At 36.7% G+C, this 19381-nt stretch overlaps 2 protein-coding genes across 2 annotated transcripts; both read right to left on the bottom strand.

The window, feature by feature from the left end:
- Positions 1-9889: 9889 nt before the first annotated feature.
- Positions 9890-11902, bottom strand: LOC124534032. The gene is made up of 2 exons (XM_047109664.1): positions 11549-11902; positions 9890-10862 (listed from the first exon to the last, which is right to left on the bottom strand). The coding sequence occupies exons 1-2, from the start codon at positions 11874-11876 to the stop codon at positions 9940-9942; spliced, it is 1251 nt and encodes a 416-aa protein (XP_046965620.1). The 5' UTR covers positions 11877-11902; the 3' UTR covers positions 9890-9939.
- A 471-nt stretch (positions 11903-12373) lies between these two features.
- Positions 12374-18980, bottom strand: LOC124534030 (protein deltex). The gene is made up of 8 exons (XM_047109657.1): positions 18632-18980; positions 18130-18348; positions 17305-17441; positions 16546-16813; positions 16179-16412; positions 15651-15790; positions 15372-15480; positions 12374-15222 (listed from the first exon to the last, which is right to left on the bottom strand). The coding sequence occupies exons 2-8, from the start codon at positions 18326-18328 to the stop codon at positions 14417-14419; spliced, it is 1893 nt and encodes a 630-aa protein (XP_046965613.1). The 5' UTR covers positions 18329-18348; positions 18632-18980; the 3' UTR covers positions 12374-14416.
- Positions 18981-19381: the final 401 nt, after the last annotated feature.

Genomic DNA, 19381 nt, shown 5'->3' with positions numbered 1-19381 from the left:
ATTATGATAGAGCAATTCTTACTGATAAAACGATTCATTACAATAGACCGGATATAACTTTAGTTAACAAATCGTCTAAAATAGCTTACTTAATTGATGTTTCTGTTCCAAACACACATAACTTATTAAAAACTATTACGGAAAAGATCAATAAATATACAGAATTAAAAGATGAAATAATTAGAATCTGGAATTTAAATAAGGTTTTTATTGTCCCTATCGTGCTTTCCACTACCGGAGTTATACCTAAACACTTACACCAAAGTTTAAAAATTCTTGATCTACCACCTCTCACATACATCACCATGCAAAAAGCTGCTATTTTAAATACTTGTCGAATAGTACGTAAGTTTTTAGAATCTGATAATGAGCTGACTGACTGTACTGACTGACTTTTTCACTCCCCAGATACACTTGGTCATTGACCCGTGTGACTGGAATATTTGCCCCATTATTTGGGAGATAAATAGTCCAAAATAAAATAATAATAATAATAAGCCCCCCGAAACCCAACCACACGTCCTGATTGACCATCTAATCACGTGGGGGGCGGACACACGATAATTAAATTACTGGCGTGGCAAACGTGGCAATGGTAACCCATTTAGTATGGAGACGCGTAGTAAGAAGAAACGTATAGGGCCGCTACCCGGGGGCGATCGCCGGGGCACACCTGGAGCTGGCGCTGGGTGTGACAGCATGCGGACCGTCAGCGGTGAGGAGTTGAGCAGGCGGGCTTCTCCCGATAAATTCCACACTACAGCCGGTCGTCGTGAGTTGAACAGGCGGGCTCACGGCGTTAATGCTACAGCCGCTACCGATGACGAAATTAACAGACTGACAGACAGAACAAGTAGCCCAATAGAGCCTTATAATAGTCCTAGCACTTCATCATACACACCCTCCGTCCAGTCATCACCTTCCACTATTAGCTTAAATACAGAACCACACTTACCAGCTTTTAAATGTTGCGCGGGAGGCGAATGCCTTTTTGCCCGCGTCCACCAAGGCTGGAAAACCGAGTGTTCGCATGAGATGGAGCAAAGAGGTAAACTCATTTATCATGCGAACATATTACTATATTACCAATTTAGAGACTGACATGACCACATATAGACAGAAGATGCATGAACTTTTTACACAAAAATACCCAGGGATTACGGTCACAGAACAGCGAATTTCCGATCAGAGAAGAACTATAGTAAAAAACAAACTACTAACCGAAGACGAATTGAACCGATTAAAAGAAGAAGCACGTATACAGCTACAACAACACGACGTTACTACACCATTACCCCGGAATCCGTCTCACTCAGAATTTCACTCTCAAATAGAATATTTTACACTACCAAACACACAAAACACACACACATCAGATATGTCAACACAAACTGAATCTGTAACGATAATATTAGAAAACGAAGTTAATACTTTAAACGCACAAAATCCGATTACTGAAACATACATACAAGAAATATATAATAAATTTAGTACAACTTTATTGCAATACTCAGGAACGGATCCACTAATACGTCCTCAACTTCCTAAAATAAAATATAGCAAACAACTCTACAATTTAATTCAAATATTTAACGAAAACATATTAAATAGATTTATTTCAGAAGATACACAGCTAATAGACATACATACCATCATATACTGTACAGCATTAGTAATAACAGAAGAAATAAATCCTAAACAAATAAAAAATATGCAACGCACAAAAACTAAGCAAACTAATAAACCACCGTGGCAACAAAGACTCGAAAGAGATATCGAAAAACTCAGAGCAGACTGCGGTAGACTAACTCAGTATATTTACAATAATAATAGATCAAACAAAGTAGTAAAAAGAGTAGAAGAAATATTCCAAAATTGTAATATACACACTAAACATGACAGAAATAATAAAAAGCCAGAAGAATATTTGGACACGTTAAAACAAAAACTCGCTCTTAAAGTTAATAGACTCCGAAGATACAAAAAAGCAGAACAGCGAAGAAATGATAACGCCATATTTACAACGAATGAAAAGCTCTTCTATAGAAATTTACAAAAACTACATACTCCTACTAACACAGTAACTGACAGGAACACAAACGTACCTACTAAACAAGATCTAGAAGTATTTTGGTCTGGTATATGGGAAGAACAGGTAAGCCATAATTCAAAAGCATCTTGGATAAATGACGAAAAAATAGAATTTAGTATAATAGAAGAGATGGAATTTGTAGAGGTAACCGAAACAGATATAACTAACATAACAGCAAAATTACACAACTGGAAATCACCAGGCATTGACAAGATACACAACTTCTGGTATAAAAAATTAACATCATTACATAAATGCATAGCGAAAAATCTAACACATATTGTATTAGGACAACAGAAAATACCCGAATTCATGACAATAGGAATAACTTACATGCTACCAAAAACCAAACACTCACCACAACCTTCCCAATACAGACCGATCACATGCCTACCTACAATATACAAAATCTTAACATCAGTCATTACAAACAAAATTAGCACACACATAGAACAACACAATATAATAGCAGAAGAACAAAAGGGGTGCAGGCGGGCCCATATGGGATGCAAGGAACAATTAGTTATTGATTCCACAATTCACAAACATGCTGCCACAAAAAATAGAAATCTCCATTGCACTTATATAGATTATCAGAAAGCTTTTGATAGTATTCCACATTCTTGGTTAATTGAAATATTAGAAATATATAAGATAAACCCAAAAATAATAGACTTCTTGCGTAAAATAATGTCATACTGGAAAACAACACTACACCTTAACTATGGCCAAAATACTATCGTTACACGACAGATACAGATTAAGAAAGGGATCTATCAAGGTGATTCCTTGAGTCCCCTATGGTTCTGCCTCGCCCTTAACCCCTTATCGCACCTATTACACCGTTGCCGAGTAGGATATTCTCTTAAAAGTATAGAGGAAATCATTATATCACACCTGATTTATATGGACGACATAAAATTATATGCAAAGAGCGATAAAGACATGAAGAAACTAATAGAAGTAACAAAAGAGTTTAGCACGGATATCAACATGCAATTTGGATTAGATAAGTGCAAAACAATACATATAATAAAAGGAAAAATAAAACCGGGTAACTACGCAATAACTTCTTCTGATACAATAACAGCTATGGAACCAACAGATTTATATAAATACTTAGGCTATAATCAACTTAAAGGACTCGATCATACATCAATCAAACATACACTTACAATAGAATATAAAAGACGAATAAACGTTATATGTAAAACTCAACTCTCTGGGAAAAATCTTATAAAAGCCATTAATACATATGCTATACCTATACTAACATACTCATTTGGAATTATCAAATGGACTAAAACTGACATAGAACAAATAGAACGAAATACACGCACAATTCTAACAAAACACAATAATCTCCACCCTAAATCTGCAATAGAGCGCCTAACACTCAAAAGACAAAATGGAGGAAGGGGATTGATAGATATTTATAATCTCTGGCAAAAACAAATTAATACACTAAAAACATTCTTTCATTTAAAATCTCGCACTAGTGACATACATAAAGCAATAGTTGTAAATGACAATAACTACACCCCATTAAATTTAAGTGAGCAAGGATATCATATGAATGACTGTATTGATGATCCTCAAAAGCAAAAACTAGAAAACTGGAAAAAGAAGGTACTACACGGACGCCACCCACACGACTTAGAACAGCCCCACATTAATACAATAGCATCAAACAAATGGCTCAAAATAGGAAACCTTTTCCCAGAAACCGAAGGTTTCATTATAGCAATCCAAGACCAAATCATTAACACGAAAAACTACAAAAAATATATTATCAAAGATCCCACTATCACAAATGATAAATGCCGTAAATGTCATATCCAACCAGAGACCATACAACACATAACAGGAGCATGCATAACCCTTACACAGACAGACTACACTCATAGACATAACCAAGTAAGCAATATCGTTCATCAAAAACTAGCACTCAAACACAAACTTATACAAAACACAAAAACGCCATATTACAAATACACACCACAAACAATTTTAGAAAATGCCACACACAAAATTTATTACGATCGAGGCATTCTTACGGATAAGACCATTCACTATAACAGACCAGATATAACTCTACAGGACAAAATCAATAAAGTCACTTACCTTATAGACATAGCAGTACCCAATACACACAATCTACAGAAAACTATCGCTGAAAAAATAAATAAATATAATGAGCTCAAGGAAGAAGTCACGAGAATCTGGAAACAAGAAAAAGTCTACATCATCCCTATAGTTATCTCCACAACAGGTGTCGTCCCAAACCATCTCCTCCATAGTCTGAAATTATTAGATCTAAATGAGTCCCTTTATATCCCAATACAGAAGGCTGCTATTTTGAACACATGTAGAATAGTAAGAAAGTTCATGCAATTAGAAGAGACTGACACAACATAATTACTACACATAAATATTACATACATAAATAACACACACCACATACTGCATTCACTTGATTTATATCCGTGAATGTAGTTTACACCAGCTTAAAGGCTGAGAAAAACAAAATTTCCGAAAATAATAATAATAATAAATCTTTATTCATTAAAAAGAGATTGAACAGAGTGGTTTATAGTTTTATAATTGATTTGTACAATTGTATCTAATTTCAATCAGTTGGGTGTAGTACTGTACTCCTCGCTAGGTTATAAAATAATCTGTATTAAGGAGTAACAGTCCCTTTCCCTTCTTTGGGTGTTTCATAAACATTTTGTACAACATGCAAACACATTTATAAAGTATAAAATTATACACGTTATAAAGATTTACAAAAAAAAATAAAAAAATAAAGAGAAAAATTAACAATATTATATGTTCTACAGTTATTTATTTAAGTGTTTGTGTGTGTGTGTGTGTGTGGGTGTGGGTGTGGGTGTGTGTGTGTGTCTAGGTCTTGGAGTGGATGCTTTTTCCTTTAATTATACTTGGTTAGGTATTTCTCAGTTTCGTTATAGGTCATGTGTGAAAGAAATGTACGTGCACTTTTCTTGCAATTATGGTAGGATAAGTCGTGTATTGGACAATCCTTATTGATCCTATTGTAAAGGGATGGCCCTAGGTAATGGAAAAACCTTTTACTAAAGGTAGTACGTGCTCGTGGAACTACACAGACCTTGTCTTTTCGCCGTATGTTTATTTTTTTGTAGGGGGTTTGGATTCGAAATTCGAACACAATAATACTAAGCGTTGTTGCATAGTTGTGGAATATCTGATGAGTTAGTTTAACCTACCCTACCTACCCAGACGGACTTGCATCACCAAACAATAAGTCTTAAGGTTGTTTACATAATAGTAAATTTTTATTTTATTATAAATTTTTGCGCCCCCATGATTCAAAGTGTATGTTCTCCGATATGCCGCTCGTACATACATGCTGATGTTTTTGAAGTTTCGTCATGACCATGATTACAAGAGTTTGAAAGTTTTCGATATATTCATTTTTAATTAATTATCGGAGACAAATATACAACTACTTAATTTATTGGAGGTTTGGGTACAAATATTGATCCTCGTATAATTTTGATTTCGTATTATCTCGTTGTGTACGCGGTACCTACTTGTAAATATCTGTATATGTACAAGTGTGTCAAGCGTCTGTCGCGTTACGCAGACTGAGCACGCTACTGGTTATGTGGACAGCCTTCAAGGATCGCTAAGTCCCTAAATCCATTTACCGCATCCTCATAAATACTCTGAAGAAAATGAAAAATGAGAAGCGCAATTCTAACTCAGCACTGCTACACACTTTTTTTATTTTTACTTCTATTCGTACAAGCTGTTCAGTTAAAATAGATTATTTATTGCACAATATTGCAAAATTATGTGATTATGAACTACTCCCATGCTTAAAACTTAAAATAGGTGTCAAAAGCGCAATGGTTTTCAAGATAATTGGTCGTGAAAAAATTCGCAGGTTCGATCCTGATCCCGATGGCTATTTTTATCCCTACCCCTAGCAACCTTAACCCTTAGCATTAGCGTAATGCGAGAAGTATATAGGTAAGAATACTAATAATACCTTAAAAAGAGACATCGATACAATAGGCTATTTGACTGGTTTTTAAAATCCATTTTATATTATTTAGTAGAAGTTAAGGAACCCTGTAAAAGTTGTCTTTTTATTTCTAGTACATATTTGCCGAAAACTTTCATATTAAAAATTCCATTTATAAATAGCGCGCAAAAACGCTACTTGGACAATATGGCGCTGTGGCACATATAGTAGAAAAGCAAAGTTTACAAGAAAGTGAAGTGACTTCCTCATAAGCCCGGCCAATCAGGAGCGTTTTGTGTCACGTGACAAACATTTGAAAAAATGCATTTTTATATATACATTTTGAATAAATTAAGTATTATTATCAACTTTCGTTAGTAAATAACCATTATTAAACTCATAATATACACCGATTACAATAATTCACAATTTATTTTTCGCATTGTCAAATAGCCTATTCTTATAAATAATAATAATATATTTTTAAGAGATTCCTTTATCCATGTAACTGGCTAGAACAAATTTAAAAAAAAAAGCAAAAGCGCGCGAAATTGAATTAGACCGCCATTAATTTTTCTTTTTGGGCGCGGAGTGTAAGGTCGATATTGTTGCGACTTTATAATTTATTATAAGTGTTATCTGTGTTTTATTTGGATTTGTAAGCTCAACTGAGTAAGTAATTTACTTCAATATGTATGATTCGGTGATTTATGAATGTTAAGATAAATTCGAAATTAGAACTATTTTTGATTTATTAGCAAAAAGTTTGAAGAATTTATATTCTTTGTTTTTTTTTTTAATTTATTTCACTTGTGTATGCTAAATATAATTATTACCAAATGCCTCATTGATTGACGCTTGCTCTCCATGAATCATATCGAGTATTCTTTGATGAATAGTTTTATTGTACGGCTACTATATGGAATTGCATTAAATACTTTATATTTAATAACACATTCTTAGCTAGATCATTACGTAGTATAAAACAAAGTCGCTTTTTCTGTCCCTATATCCCTATGTATGCTTAAATCTTTAAAACTACGCAACGGATTTTGATGCGGCTTTTTTTTAATAGATAGAGTAATTCAAGAGGACGGTTTTTGTATATAATACATTGACAATTTAGTATAGAAACACTGATAATTTTAGAAGTTTCTAATGTGATGTCGTAAATAAACAAATTCTGTTGTACATTTAGTATCAATATTGCACCCGTGCGAAACCGAGGCGGGTCGCTAGTAAATGTATAAAGGCCTCTAAAATATTACAATAATACAACCTTAGTTGATTATCCTTAATTGTTTTGAATACTAAGTACCTACACATAAGTTTACATACAATAAACAATAGTTATAATTAATAAGTAAGTATATATTTGAAACTGATTTTTATTCGAGTATTATTTATAGTAAAATGAACAAAAATCCCGTCCCTTCAGCCAATAAGTTATAATGAGGTTTATACTTATATAATAAGATTTTACTTAAAATCAAAATATACTTTATTCAAGTAAGTTTTTACGAGCACTTTTGGATCGTCATTTAACAACTATGTTAAGCGAAGCTACCATCTGTTTGGAAAGCAGATTCTACCCATAAGAACCGGCGAAAGAGTCATTATGTAGGTACTCTTTTTCATCATCTAAAAACAACATCATGTTAGTTAAATACACACATTCATACCATATGTACCTATATAATACATCCTACCTGGAATACAACAAGTATTAAAACTGAAAACTTGAAACTCATTATACCGAAAGTGAGTTTATAAGATGATATAATCGTTCGCTGCTCTTCAATCCCAAACATACATTGTTATCATATATGTTATATGGTCGCAATCGGTTAAAACCAATGTAATACCACCCAGACGTATATCCATCGAAGGTTATTCAGTCCCTAAAAATCAGATAAGCTTGAAGTAAATGTCAGCACAGATAGCCGGCTAGATGCCTTACAGCCAGATATGGACGCAATCGTGACACGTCCGCGACACAGATCCGAGCCAACAGATGGTCCGCAACTAACACATTTGTGCTGTTTGGCAACACACCTTCATTTATATAAACACGATATATTTATATTTCGATATGTGATTATAATTTCCCCTGACCAATGTTTTAGACAGCGATGCCCAATCTGAATGATAACATTCAGGAAACGTTATAATTAGTTTCACAAGTATGTTTTTAAAAGATTCACTGTCTTTGCCATTTTGATAGGACCTGATGAATGGCGGGAGCAGGAGCGTTACTAGTAACGTACATAACTGGCGGATAAAGTCCGTTAAAAAGTGCATTGAAATTTCTAGCCAATCCGAAATACATAAATATAGTTGTACATTTTTCAAAACAGAAATTAAGAAAAATCAATGATATCGTATACCAACAATTAGTTATCATTTCATTCCTAGGCCCCCTTTATTTTAGGGCCCTGGTAGACTGTACTGCTTTGATATATGATAGCTACGCCACTGAGCGTTAGGTGCTTTTAGACGTGGGAGTGTTGTTTCATAGCGAACTTCTTATATACAATGACTGTTGTGAATTCAAATGTGTAATTTAACAATTTACACTTACCGCTAGACAAACGGTTTAAATACATATTCTTTATTACAATTGCATCCAAAACATGCACATGCAGTTTCAGTTGGATTCTCAACTATTTAATAACAAAGTCTTTCCGTAGAAGGATGCTGTAGGAACTATGCGTGTTAGTCAAAATTTAAAAAGTCGCTTTCTTTTTTACATTATGTATTTGTAATATCAGTGAAATTAATAATATTAATAATATCAAATGTATGTTTAATGGTGTCAATAATGCTTTAAAAATACCAACTAATTCTAAAAACAGACTTAATACAAAAAAAAACACTATATAATTACTAATTTATTTATTAAAATCCTTATCGTAACTTACCTTAAAATGTTTTTATTGTATGTCAAATTACTAAGAACAGAAACAGAAAAATCGGAGTGCTATACCGCCGTTTTTTTTATAAATCCGTTTTTATTTTATTACTAGCTGTGCCCGCGACCTTGTACGCGTTTAAATTTATCAAAAACAAAATATTATAGCCTAAGTAACTCCCTATTATATCAGTTATCTGCCAGTGAAAGTCCCGTCAAAATCGGTCCAGCCGTTCCATAGATTAGCCGGAACAAATAGACAGACAGGCAGAAGAAAATTGTAAAAAAAAATATTTTGGTATAGGTATGTACCGTGTATACATTAAGAGTAAAAAAGGGCTATTTTAATATTACAAACAGACACACAAATTTCATTATATGTATAGATTTTATACGACTGACATTGACTTATTTATTAACGGGTAAAAATGTTGCACACATAAAATTTATATATTTTTGTCACTTGCAACTCATTAGCATTATTGCAAGGTGTAGAACCAAAAATGGATTTAAGCTTACATGGTCGACTTGAACTGAAACACGTTTTATGTCAACATGAGTAAATCAACAATATTAATATTATTTATATAAATTACTCATTATGTTCAAATCAAATGCTTTTTATTGCACACTGAAGTCAAAACATTTATAAGGTGCATGGGATATTGTACAAAACAATGTACATAGGTATATCGAACTAAACAATCACAAATTGACATAAAAAGCCACTGAGTTTCTTTCGTGGATACTTCTCCAATTAGGGTATTTTTATTTCATTGTTGGTAGTTTTTTAATATGACAATCAATAAGTATCTAAGTGTAATCTTCACAACAAAGCTAATACTATTACTGGATGGAACCTACCAACTCCAGAGTAAGTGACATAATATATACATTAATTTATTTTGGTATATTAATTCATTAAATGTATTTTTCAACTAATTCTTCGTAAAGTTCCAATTGTTTGGTTCTATAGGAATCGTTTTCTCTAGCATGTTCTATTACTGGATCAGATCGGTCTTCTACCAAATATTCCATGTAAGTCTCGGGATTATCGAAGGTCTTCTGCGCTATAACCGGATCCATTAGAATGTAAGGAAATATAGTAGCTGCTTCCACCATACCAAACATTCTTGCCTTCTCGCACCAATCCAGGAAACTATCAAGATTATAATTAAAGCTGTCCAACCTTTGTCTTGAATCATTATCTAGGGATTCCAAAAAAACGGAGTAATAATGTCGCAATACTTCACTTTCGTAACATTCGCGAAATCTTCTCGATGTAGTTAGGTATAAAAACGCCATGACATCGAAGGCCGGTGGAGCAAAACGCGTACACTGATAATCTATAATCACAGCATTTGTGACGAGATCTCCGTTATAACGAAACAAGATGTTGTTCATCCACAAATCCTTGTGTATGATGACATTTAAGGTGTCTTCGTATACTTTTAAACTATCACATGCCTTAATATAAAATTCCACTAACCGTTCCTCCAAATCTTCTGGATAAGTTTTAGAATTTTTTGACAGTTCTTTGAGGAAGTTGCTCGTCAATTTTGCAGCAGTGTGTAACCACGGCGAGTCGATAAATATCGGTTCAGTCATAACATTACTACAATCATCTAGAAAGTGGTACGATCGCTGTTCAATGGCAGTTTTCCTTGTAATATAGTTGAAGAAGGCTGCGTGAAAGCGAGCGATGGATGTAACGGTGACTAAAACATGGTTCTTATCTAAATATTTCTTAGCAGGAAATGATCTGTATCCTTCCGCGCAAAGGTCGGGCATTACTAATATGTTTTCAGTGTAAATATAAGCTTTAGGCCGCCAAGGGTTCGGATCTGTAATAAAACATAACGATTTTTGTATTTTTACTACACGAGCATGCTTTAATTAACTGACAGGCAAAAATGGATCAACTGAAAGGGTTTATAAAAGTGATGAAATCTCTTTATCTCTATCTATCTGTTGTTACTTTGTTGGTAAAGGTTTTATATTTCTTACTTTTTATAAAAACAGGCTCAATAATTTCGAAACTCTACTGGATTATCCCTTAAAATATGTGATTCGTGTAACATCCCTTTAACTTGGAATGAGGGCAAATGTTACTTGAATAAAATTGGAGTAAGAGCTTTCTGCAATTAACTTAGCTAAACTAAAACTAAAAAGAAACTAAACACAACAGTGATAGCACTGTTGTGTTTAGTTTCAAGGGTAAGCTAGTGAGTGTAGTTACAGGCGAAAATGACATAATTTTAGATTTAAAGTTTAGTGACGGCGTAAGTGGGTGATTAAATGTAGCGTCAATGTCTTTAGCGGTTGTGACCATACGATTTACCACCAGGTGGAAAATTCGTCAGCCTGTCTCTCAGATATATATACATAAGTTACGGACAACATTCCAAATTGAAAGGACGCTGGGGAGGAAACGAATCCGTTTTAGCTTTTCAATTATAAATGGAGCATATATGTGACACACACAGATGCTACACGTGAAGATGTCCTAACAAAGCTTTACATGACTTACCCTCAGCTCCCCCCATTTCTTCGAACAGTTTGAACATTAAAGCTTCCCTCTTATTAAACTGATTTTGGGTAATAAATTCAGCCTTCGGCTGGTTACCCATGGGCAAAGTTTTAACGAACAAGTGTATCTTCCTTACAAATTCCTCCTTCACGTGAAGCGTCAGCCTCAAGTGATCCCCGAGGAACCCGGCGATACCCTGGGTGGCTGATTTGAGATCATAGCTCACAAGCTGAGCTCCAGGTTTGGCAAGCCTATCCAATAAATGTTGCAATTGCTTCGCACTCAAAAGGTCGTCGAGACTCTTAGCACTTTGAGCACAGTACTCCATTATGGATTTCTCGAGACTTCTTTGAAGAAAACCTATCCACTACACAGGTTTTATACAATGCAGAATTTATTTATAAGATAATTTTATTGATCTTTGTCTTCTATTTATTGTTTCATAAATAGGAAATTGTGTGCAATTGCTTTGACGAAATAGAACCTTGAGCAGTTACGAATAAGGTCCTCATTATTCCAAAAGTTATCTCGAAGCATTCGTAGGAGATAAGGCGTTTGTATATATTTCGTTCTGTACTATTGATTATGGGCTTACAATACACGTTGTTTTAAATATTGAACTTCCATTGTTACGTTATTTCAAATGCACGCCGAATCATTTGACTACAGATAACATGCCTCGACAAATAAAACTAATCATGACAATTCAATTTAGAAATATTTTTTTATACTATTGAAACCAATTGAATAGTTATTTAAATAAAAAGTCCAGGGGGATAGCAATGTATATCGGAATTTATTAACACACGAATAAAAGACCAATTATTCATTTTTATGTAACTTTATTAGCTAAATGTTATTTGAAAAAGCGGCAGCAATTGGCGTAGTCGGCTTACAATACAATAAAAAAAATCTTATTTTGTGATATTCTGGCTGCCTCATACTACACCAATTGTATCGACTTATTAATCATTCAACGACTTATATTCTATGTTACTGATGCTAATATCTTAAATCGATAAAAATAATCTTCATAAAGCTTTAAACGGAAGATCTGTTCGTAAAGGAAGACAAACTTACAAGTGTATATTTATATACAATGCATTATCAGAGGCACTTACTGGCAAGATTTATTCTAATATAACATGTAAATATTTAAATAATTGTCATTTATGTAAAACCTACGATCTTAGATATCTTTATCAGTCTTAAATATAAAAATATAACAAATATGTTTTGAGAGTATGTTCGGAAGACCACAGTTACATTTAACACATCGAAAACTTAATCAAAGTAAACCTTAATCCATCGACATAAGGCATTTAATATAATAAATGAATTACATATAATTGGAATGCTGTTTCCTTTTCAAATTTAATAACAATTTGAAACTATACTAAAATTTATCTAAATTTATATGATTATATACATAATAAATTTTACAATTTGTTTTAAAGTAATACTAATACACAATACAAACATATGGCTCTCATATACATTTCTAAAATTAAATGTCATGTAAAATGTCATATTTCAATGCAAATTTTGTAAAGTCATAGTGCAATACAAACAATGCATACATGTAATAATTTGAGATAGTAATATATCTTAACAGTCGTTGTTTATGGAATGTCATATACCTAATTGTCATGCATAATATTTATAAAATATTACCAACATTATATAGATTATAAAAAGAGTCATGTTATCTTAATTTGTGTACAACATAGAAGAGAAAACATATACATTTTTTGATTAAAATATAAAATAATCAATGCCATAAAGATCTATAATATTCGAGAAAATACATATTTAAATAATTTTAGTCTTTTACGTTACGTGTTTCTAGACCAAGTTCAGATAGGCCATCTCATATAGTGCTCACGTGACTGTTTCCTTTTGTGCCCTACATGCGTTGATTCCATCTAATTCTTATCAGGGAAACGCAACAGGCCATTTATCGACGACTTCAATCATCACAATCAAATCAAAATAATTGATTTTTAAGAAGTAGACCAGTGAGTAAGAATATATTGAGTTTATAAATATTTACTGTACACACTTGTGGGTGTCAAGTGCGAGTTACATAATTATGCAACTGACTAACTTGAATTAATATCAGAATCAAAGTACATGTTATAAAAACATTGTAATGAACACATATTTACTTAAAATTCAGTATAACGACGTCATAATCTCAAATTACGCGCAATTTGTTTAGTAGGCCAGAGTAATAGGGGATTCTACTATGTTTGAAAAAGTGCTTTTAAAAATAGTGATTTTTTTTAATAAAAAGCCACAATAACATACGTATCGGCAAATTAAACGTGCCATAAAATTAAATTAAATTTAAAACATTTTTTGCTAAGTAAGAAAAGTTTTGAGAATTTAGTTTTATGTTTTCGTTCCAGAATAGTAGACAAGAAACACGGCTGAATAAATTAGTTACCTACTCTTCTATATTAAAAATTACAACTCATTAAGAAAAATCTTGCGTTGCTTATGATGCAAATATTATACACACATAGATACATTTTTGGTGCTCCTAGGTTTAAAAGTGAATTATTATTTTAATATCATTCGGTATGTTTTGTCTGTCAATAAACAAGTGAAACACTTATAAATATTGAATATAAAAATGTGTTCGTTCTTGTAGCACTAGCACCATAACATAACCGTATAAAATAGGTCTTTTTTGCAAAATAGAATAGTAGGATTTTTTATAAAAGTTGGCTAATAATACAATTCTTCAAAATGACATACGATTGGAGCTCATATTTCTTAGATTAAAATATCTTTTAGAAATATAAATATGAAACGGGTTATCTCAATGACTGTCGGGTGAGGCGGAGCGGTCAGGCGGAGCGGTCAGGCGGAGGAGTCGCGCAGCAGGCGCGCGAGGTGCGTGAGCGCGGAGGGCAGCGGGCGCGGCGGGTGCGGCGGCAGGTAGTGGTGCGGCGCGGCGGGCGGCGGCGGCACGCGCCACGCCACCACGTGCTCGCGCCCCGTCGTCTGCGACGCGCTCACCGTGAACAGCACGCGCCGCTCCCACGCCGCGCGCAGCGCCGCCAGCACCTGCCGGCCCAGCGGCGTGTCGGGCAGCAGCGAGTGGCGCGGGAAGCCCACGGCGTAGTAGGGCGCGCCCGGCCGCGGGTGGCGCGCGCCCTGCCGCCCCGACCGGAAGTCGTACGTCACGAGGATGGACGCGGCGTGCGGGTGGCCCGGCAGCGCGCCCGGCTCGCGGCGCCACGCCATGGAGCCGGGCGGCTGCTCGCCCGCGCGGCGCCGGCGCGCGCGCCGCCCGTGCCGCGCGCCGCACACGAGGCACGCGATGTAGGGGCGCTCGCCGGCGGCGCGCAGGCGCTCCAGGTGCTCGCGCAGGCAGCGCAGGTGCAGCACGTGGTGGCAGGCGGCCAGCGCCACGGCGCGCGCGGCGTGCGGCTCGGGCGCGGCGGGCGCGTCGTGCGGCGCCAGCGCGTCGTGCGGGTCGAGCGGCCGCGCGCACGCCCAGCACAGCGCGCCCCACTGCGGCCGCGACACGTCCGACACCCAGCGCCAGATGCTCTCCTCGTCCTCGCTGTCGCCGGAGCCGGAGCCCGAGCCGTCCGAGGCGCCGTCGAGCTCCAGGTCCGCCGTCACGGCCAGCTGGTGCAGCTCGGCGCTGAGCTTGCAGTCTGTCGGCGAGTGTTTCGCTGATTAGATCGAGATAAATATAGAATGACAAAAGATAAACAACTCATTTTTCAAACAAACTCCGACAGAGTCTTATGGGGAGGACCGCGTCAGTCCAAGTGTTTGTAGTTCACACAGTCGCTCGCGATACCTATATTCCGGTCGTCGGAGGCAGTCAGCAAGTCCGGGCCGGAGTCAGCCGCCTCGAACACATCGTCGCTGCCCGCGCTGCAGTTCAGCAGCTCCCCCACCGCCGCTTGCTGATAGAAACGAAATAAAAAAACTTTAAGAATTTATCAGTCATCAGTAATAAAATTTAAATAAAAAAAAATATTAATTAAGGGAATTAAATAAAAAACATCGCTGTTCATCGAAGTTACTTCCTGTGTTGTATGTCGAAGCTACTTTACTCGGCTGTGAGGTCACGCACCTGCAGGCTGTCCTTGCTCTCGTGGCTGAGGTAGGTGGACACGGTGTCGACGCTGTGGCGCCGCGCCGAGCGCGTGCTGCTGCTCTCCGTGTCCGTGTGGCGCTCCGCCGCCGCCGCCGCCGCCGCCGCCCTGCTGCTACCTGCGCGCCACAGTACTCTTTATACTTATTGCAGCTTGTATATGAAACTCAAGTCCTGAAATGCTGGATCGATTTCGGATTGTGTAATTGAAATGAAAATTAGGATTATAGGAAGTCGTGCTTCATAAATGTGTGTACCGTATAGCCGTATCCATTATTAGTGAATGTTCTCACATAAATATTTTAAAATATATACACATAATATGTTGTGCCTCTAATTTTTTTTCTTTATATGTTGTGTGTCTATGTGTCTCATTGTCTGTTGTCTCGTTTTTTGTTACTAACGAGAATTAATTTCATAAAATATAATCCTTTAAATTTGAATGAAATGCATGGTATATGTTGTGGAAATTACACATTGCTTATGAAATAAATCAAATATTTTTACTGAATATATTGAGATTATGTAATATTTGTCGAGCCAATCCTGGCTTCCTGTCCTTCGGGGAGGCACTTCGCGCTCCGTTCCTTTCCCTCGAATCCCGCGTCGAGTGCGTATGCGCCGGCGCAGACTTTACTGACTGCACGGATTTAGCTGACTTCACAGACTGCATGGACTGAACCGATTGGACTGAGTGCACACTGGAACCCGTGTGCTGCTGGGGTATTCGGGCTCTCCTAGCTGAAATAAAAAGATACATGATATAATTTTAATTTTCATCCAGTGTAAATCTCTTAAGATTAGAGATGATATTAACGTCGACACAAGCTCAAAGGGATCTCGCAAAGTACAAGTAAAAGAATCCAAAGCTTACCGTCGAGACAAGGACGCTCGGGCGGAACTGGCGCGTGCTGCGAGTGCGGCGCGTGCGGCGCGTGCGGCGGCGCGGCGAGCGGCGCGGGGGGCGCGGGCGGCGCGGGCGAGCGCGTGAGCGGGTAGGGCGGGTGCGCGGCGCGGCGCAGCAGCCGCAGCGGCGCCGCGCCGCCCCCGCGCGCCGTCATGCTGGACACGCACAGCACCCAGCCCTCCCACTGCACGGCGTCCACGCCGCGAGACCACGCATCCTCCAGTCGGCATTGCACCTGCCGCAAGATTTTTAATTAGTAACATATATTACATATATATGTCGGAGACGGTCATGAATTCCTTAGCGTAACGAAGCGCGGCACGATTACCGCGAGGCGGCAGCACTGTCGTTACGTCACGACGCGACAAACTTCGTGCTACGACGGAGCCTACCCGGTGGAGGCGCTCAGAGACGACTCACTTACGATTCCGCTCTCGTGAAGATCAGTACCTCCATCCTAGGAACTGTCATTCGCTTCGTTACCAAGTGTGATACAATGTGATACTGAACTCCTACTAAGTGTATTAAGTACTAAAAAACGTAGACTTAACGTGTTCCTGTATTCGCGGTTTCCTCTTTGCTCGATCACCCAGTAATACGCCCCTATGATGTCTGACGATCGTACTGATGTCGCTGTCGATCCGACATATACATATAAGCAATAACTCCTCAAGTTAAGCTGTCAATGCCCTACCAACTTGATTTTTTATATTAAAATCCACCAACCTCCATGGGCAGGGGGTCGTATCGCAGCTCGGCGGCGCGCGGCGGGTCGGCGAGGCGCGCCCACTCCCAGCGCGCGCCGCGGCCGCCCGGCGACTGCACGCTGTAGCACGAGCGACGCACCGCGCACTCGCCTACGCCTGATACACATCAATAGATTATAATATAATACACTTTGTTAATAATACATACAATAAAGCAAGAAACATTAACATTACAGCACTAAAATGGGACCTTATCCAAGTCTGTCACTAAATAGTATAAAACAAAGTCTCTGTCCCTATATCTCTATGTATGCTTAAATCTTTGAAACAACTCACTCAGAACCAGCTTTGCTGATTCGTGAAGCCAGGGCGGGTTGCTAGTTTCCTTATAAATTTCAAAGTCACAATCTATTATTCGGAGACTCTAAAACTTAGTTTAATGCTTGGTGTTTCTTGTAGTTCAATTTAGGTATTACTTAATTAATGTTTTCATTTTAATTTATAATGCATTTCTTAAATATTGGCACAATCTATACATACAATAAAATTGGAGTATTTGTTTGTAATATTAAAACAAACCTTTTTTACTCAATGCATATGTATACACAGTATACCAAAATAACATATACAATTTTTGTCTGTCTGTCTGTCTGTCTGTCAGCTAAACTCTGGAACAGCTGAACCAATTTTGACTGAGTAACTTAGGCTACAATAATATATAATTTTAATAAATTCAAAGGCATACAAGGTTGCGGGCACAGCTATTATAAAATAAGTAATAACATCACAAACAAACAAATACACACACTCATCTCATTAAATATAATTCACTAGAAGTTTTTACCTGGTGTGTCTGAACTTTGAGTAAGTGTACGTAGGTTGACATAGTGTCCTTTGAGTGCTGGCTCTGCATCGGACAGTACTACTCTCGTTAGTTTCTTAGCGTGAGCTCTCTCTAAAGTGCGAGCAACTCCAGGGGAGTGGGGTAGCCACTGCCCTTCGTGCTGCCACTCCCATACCACCACACAATGAACAGACGACATCACACTGAAGTTGTCATATCCTTAAAAGAAAATTGTATTTTTCAACTGTGTAGGGAAATTGGATAAATTTTAATATGGATTTTATTTGATATTATCGAAAGGACCTTTGTTTTCACCTTATCTATTATTTACACTAACACATTCTCAATGTTTACATTATCGGTGACTAATGTCCCATTTGTTTTATAACAACTTTCAAGCTATACTAAAACTTTAATTGGTCCTTCTTCTTGCAAGCAATAAAGCTACCATACATTTCATAATCGACAGAACAGATAAATAAACACTAATAAAGGCACATACCATTTCCAATTAGTTTTAAACGGCCTGAAACTCGATACACATCAATCAGCACTTATTATTTAATAAATTTCATTGTCCATTATCACTTTTCAACTTATTTTAACAGTTATTTATATTAAAACGAAGTATTTAGTATCTAAGGATATTTTAAAGTAGAAAACGAGTTATAAAACTCGTTATTATATGTAAATCACAACTTTTTTCTCGTGAAAGGCGAGAGACCAATGGCATAAGGAATTTCGATGTCGTTGTCGTTGATTGACGCTTGTTGCTATTTGACTTGACATTTGACACCAATGTCACTAAATATTGTGAATTAAATTAATAAACACAGTACAGATATATTCAAATTATACTTTTGTAGTATTTTCTAATAAAAATACTTAAAAAATGCTTTGCTTTTAATAAAGATATCTCATATCGTGCATATAACAAACGTACATCACATAATATGTATAATGTACGGACGAACATGGAAAATAGAGTAAACTTATTTGAAAAGAAAAAGAACCATGACTATGATAAATGACATGAATAAATATACGATAAATAATTAACACTTAAATCATAATTACCTTTGTCATAAAAAATATAATGTACCATCGATAGCATTATAAATGATGAACCCTACTCCAAGAAAAACCACAACTTCAAAGGATTTTTATAAGCTTTTACCAATGGACGAAGGAATGGTTTGAAAAAAATCCTTCTTTTATTTACAATAATATCTTAGTATTATCAAATATTTGA

This window comes from Vanessa cardui, chromosome 12 (genome assembly GCF_905220365.1).
Source record: "Vanessa cardui chromosome 12, ilVanCard2.1, whole genome shotgun sequence".
In the NCBI taxonomy this organism is placed as follows: domain Eukaryota; kingdom Metazoa; phylum Arthropoda; class Insecta; order Lepidoptera; family Nymphalidae; genus Vanessa; species Vanessa cardui.
Note: the sequence above shows the minus strand (reverse complement) of the source record. Positions and strands in the feature narration are given on the sequence as shown.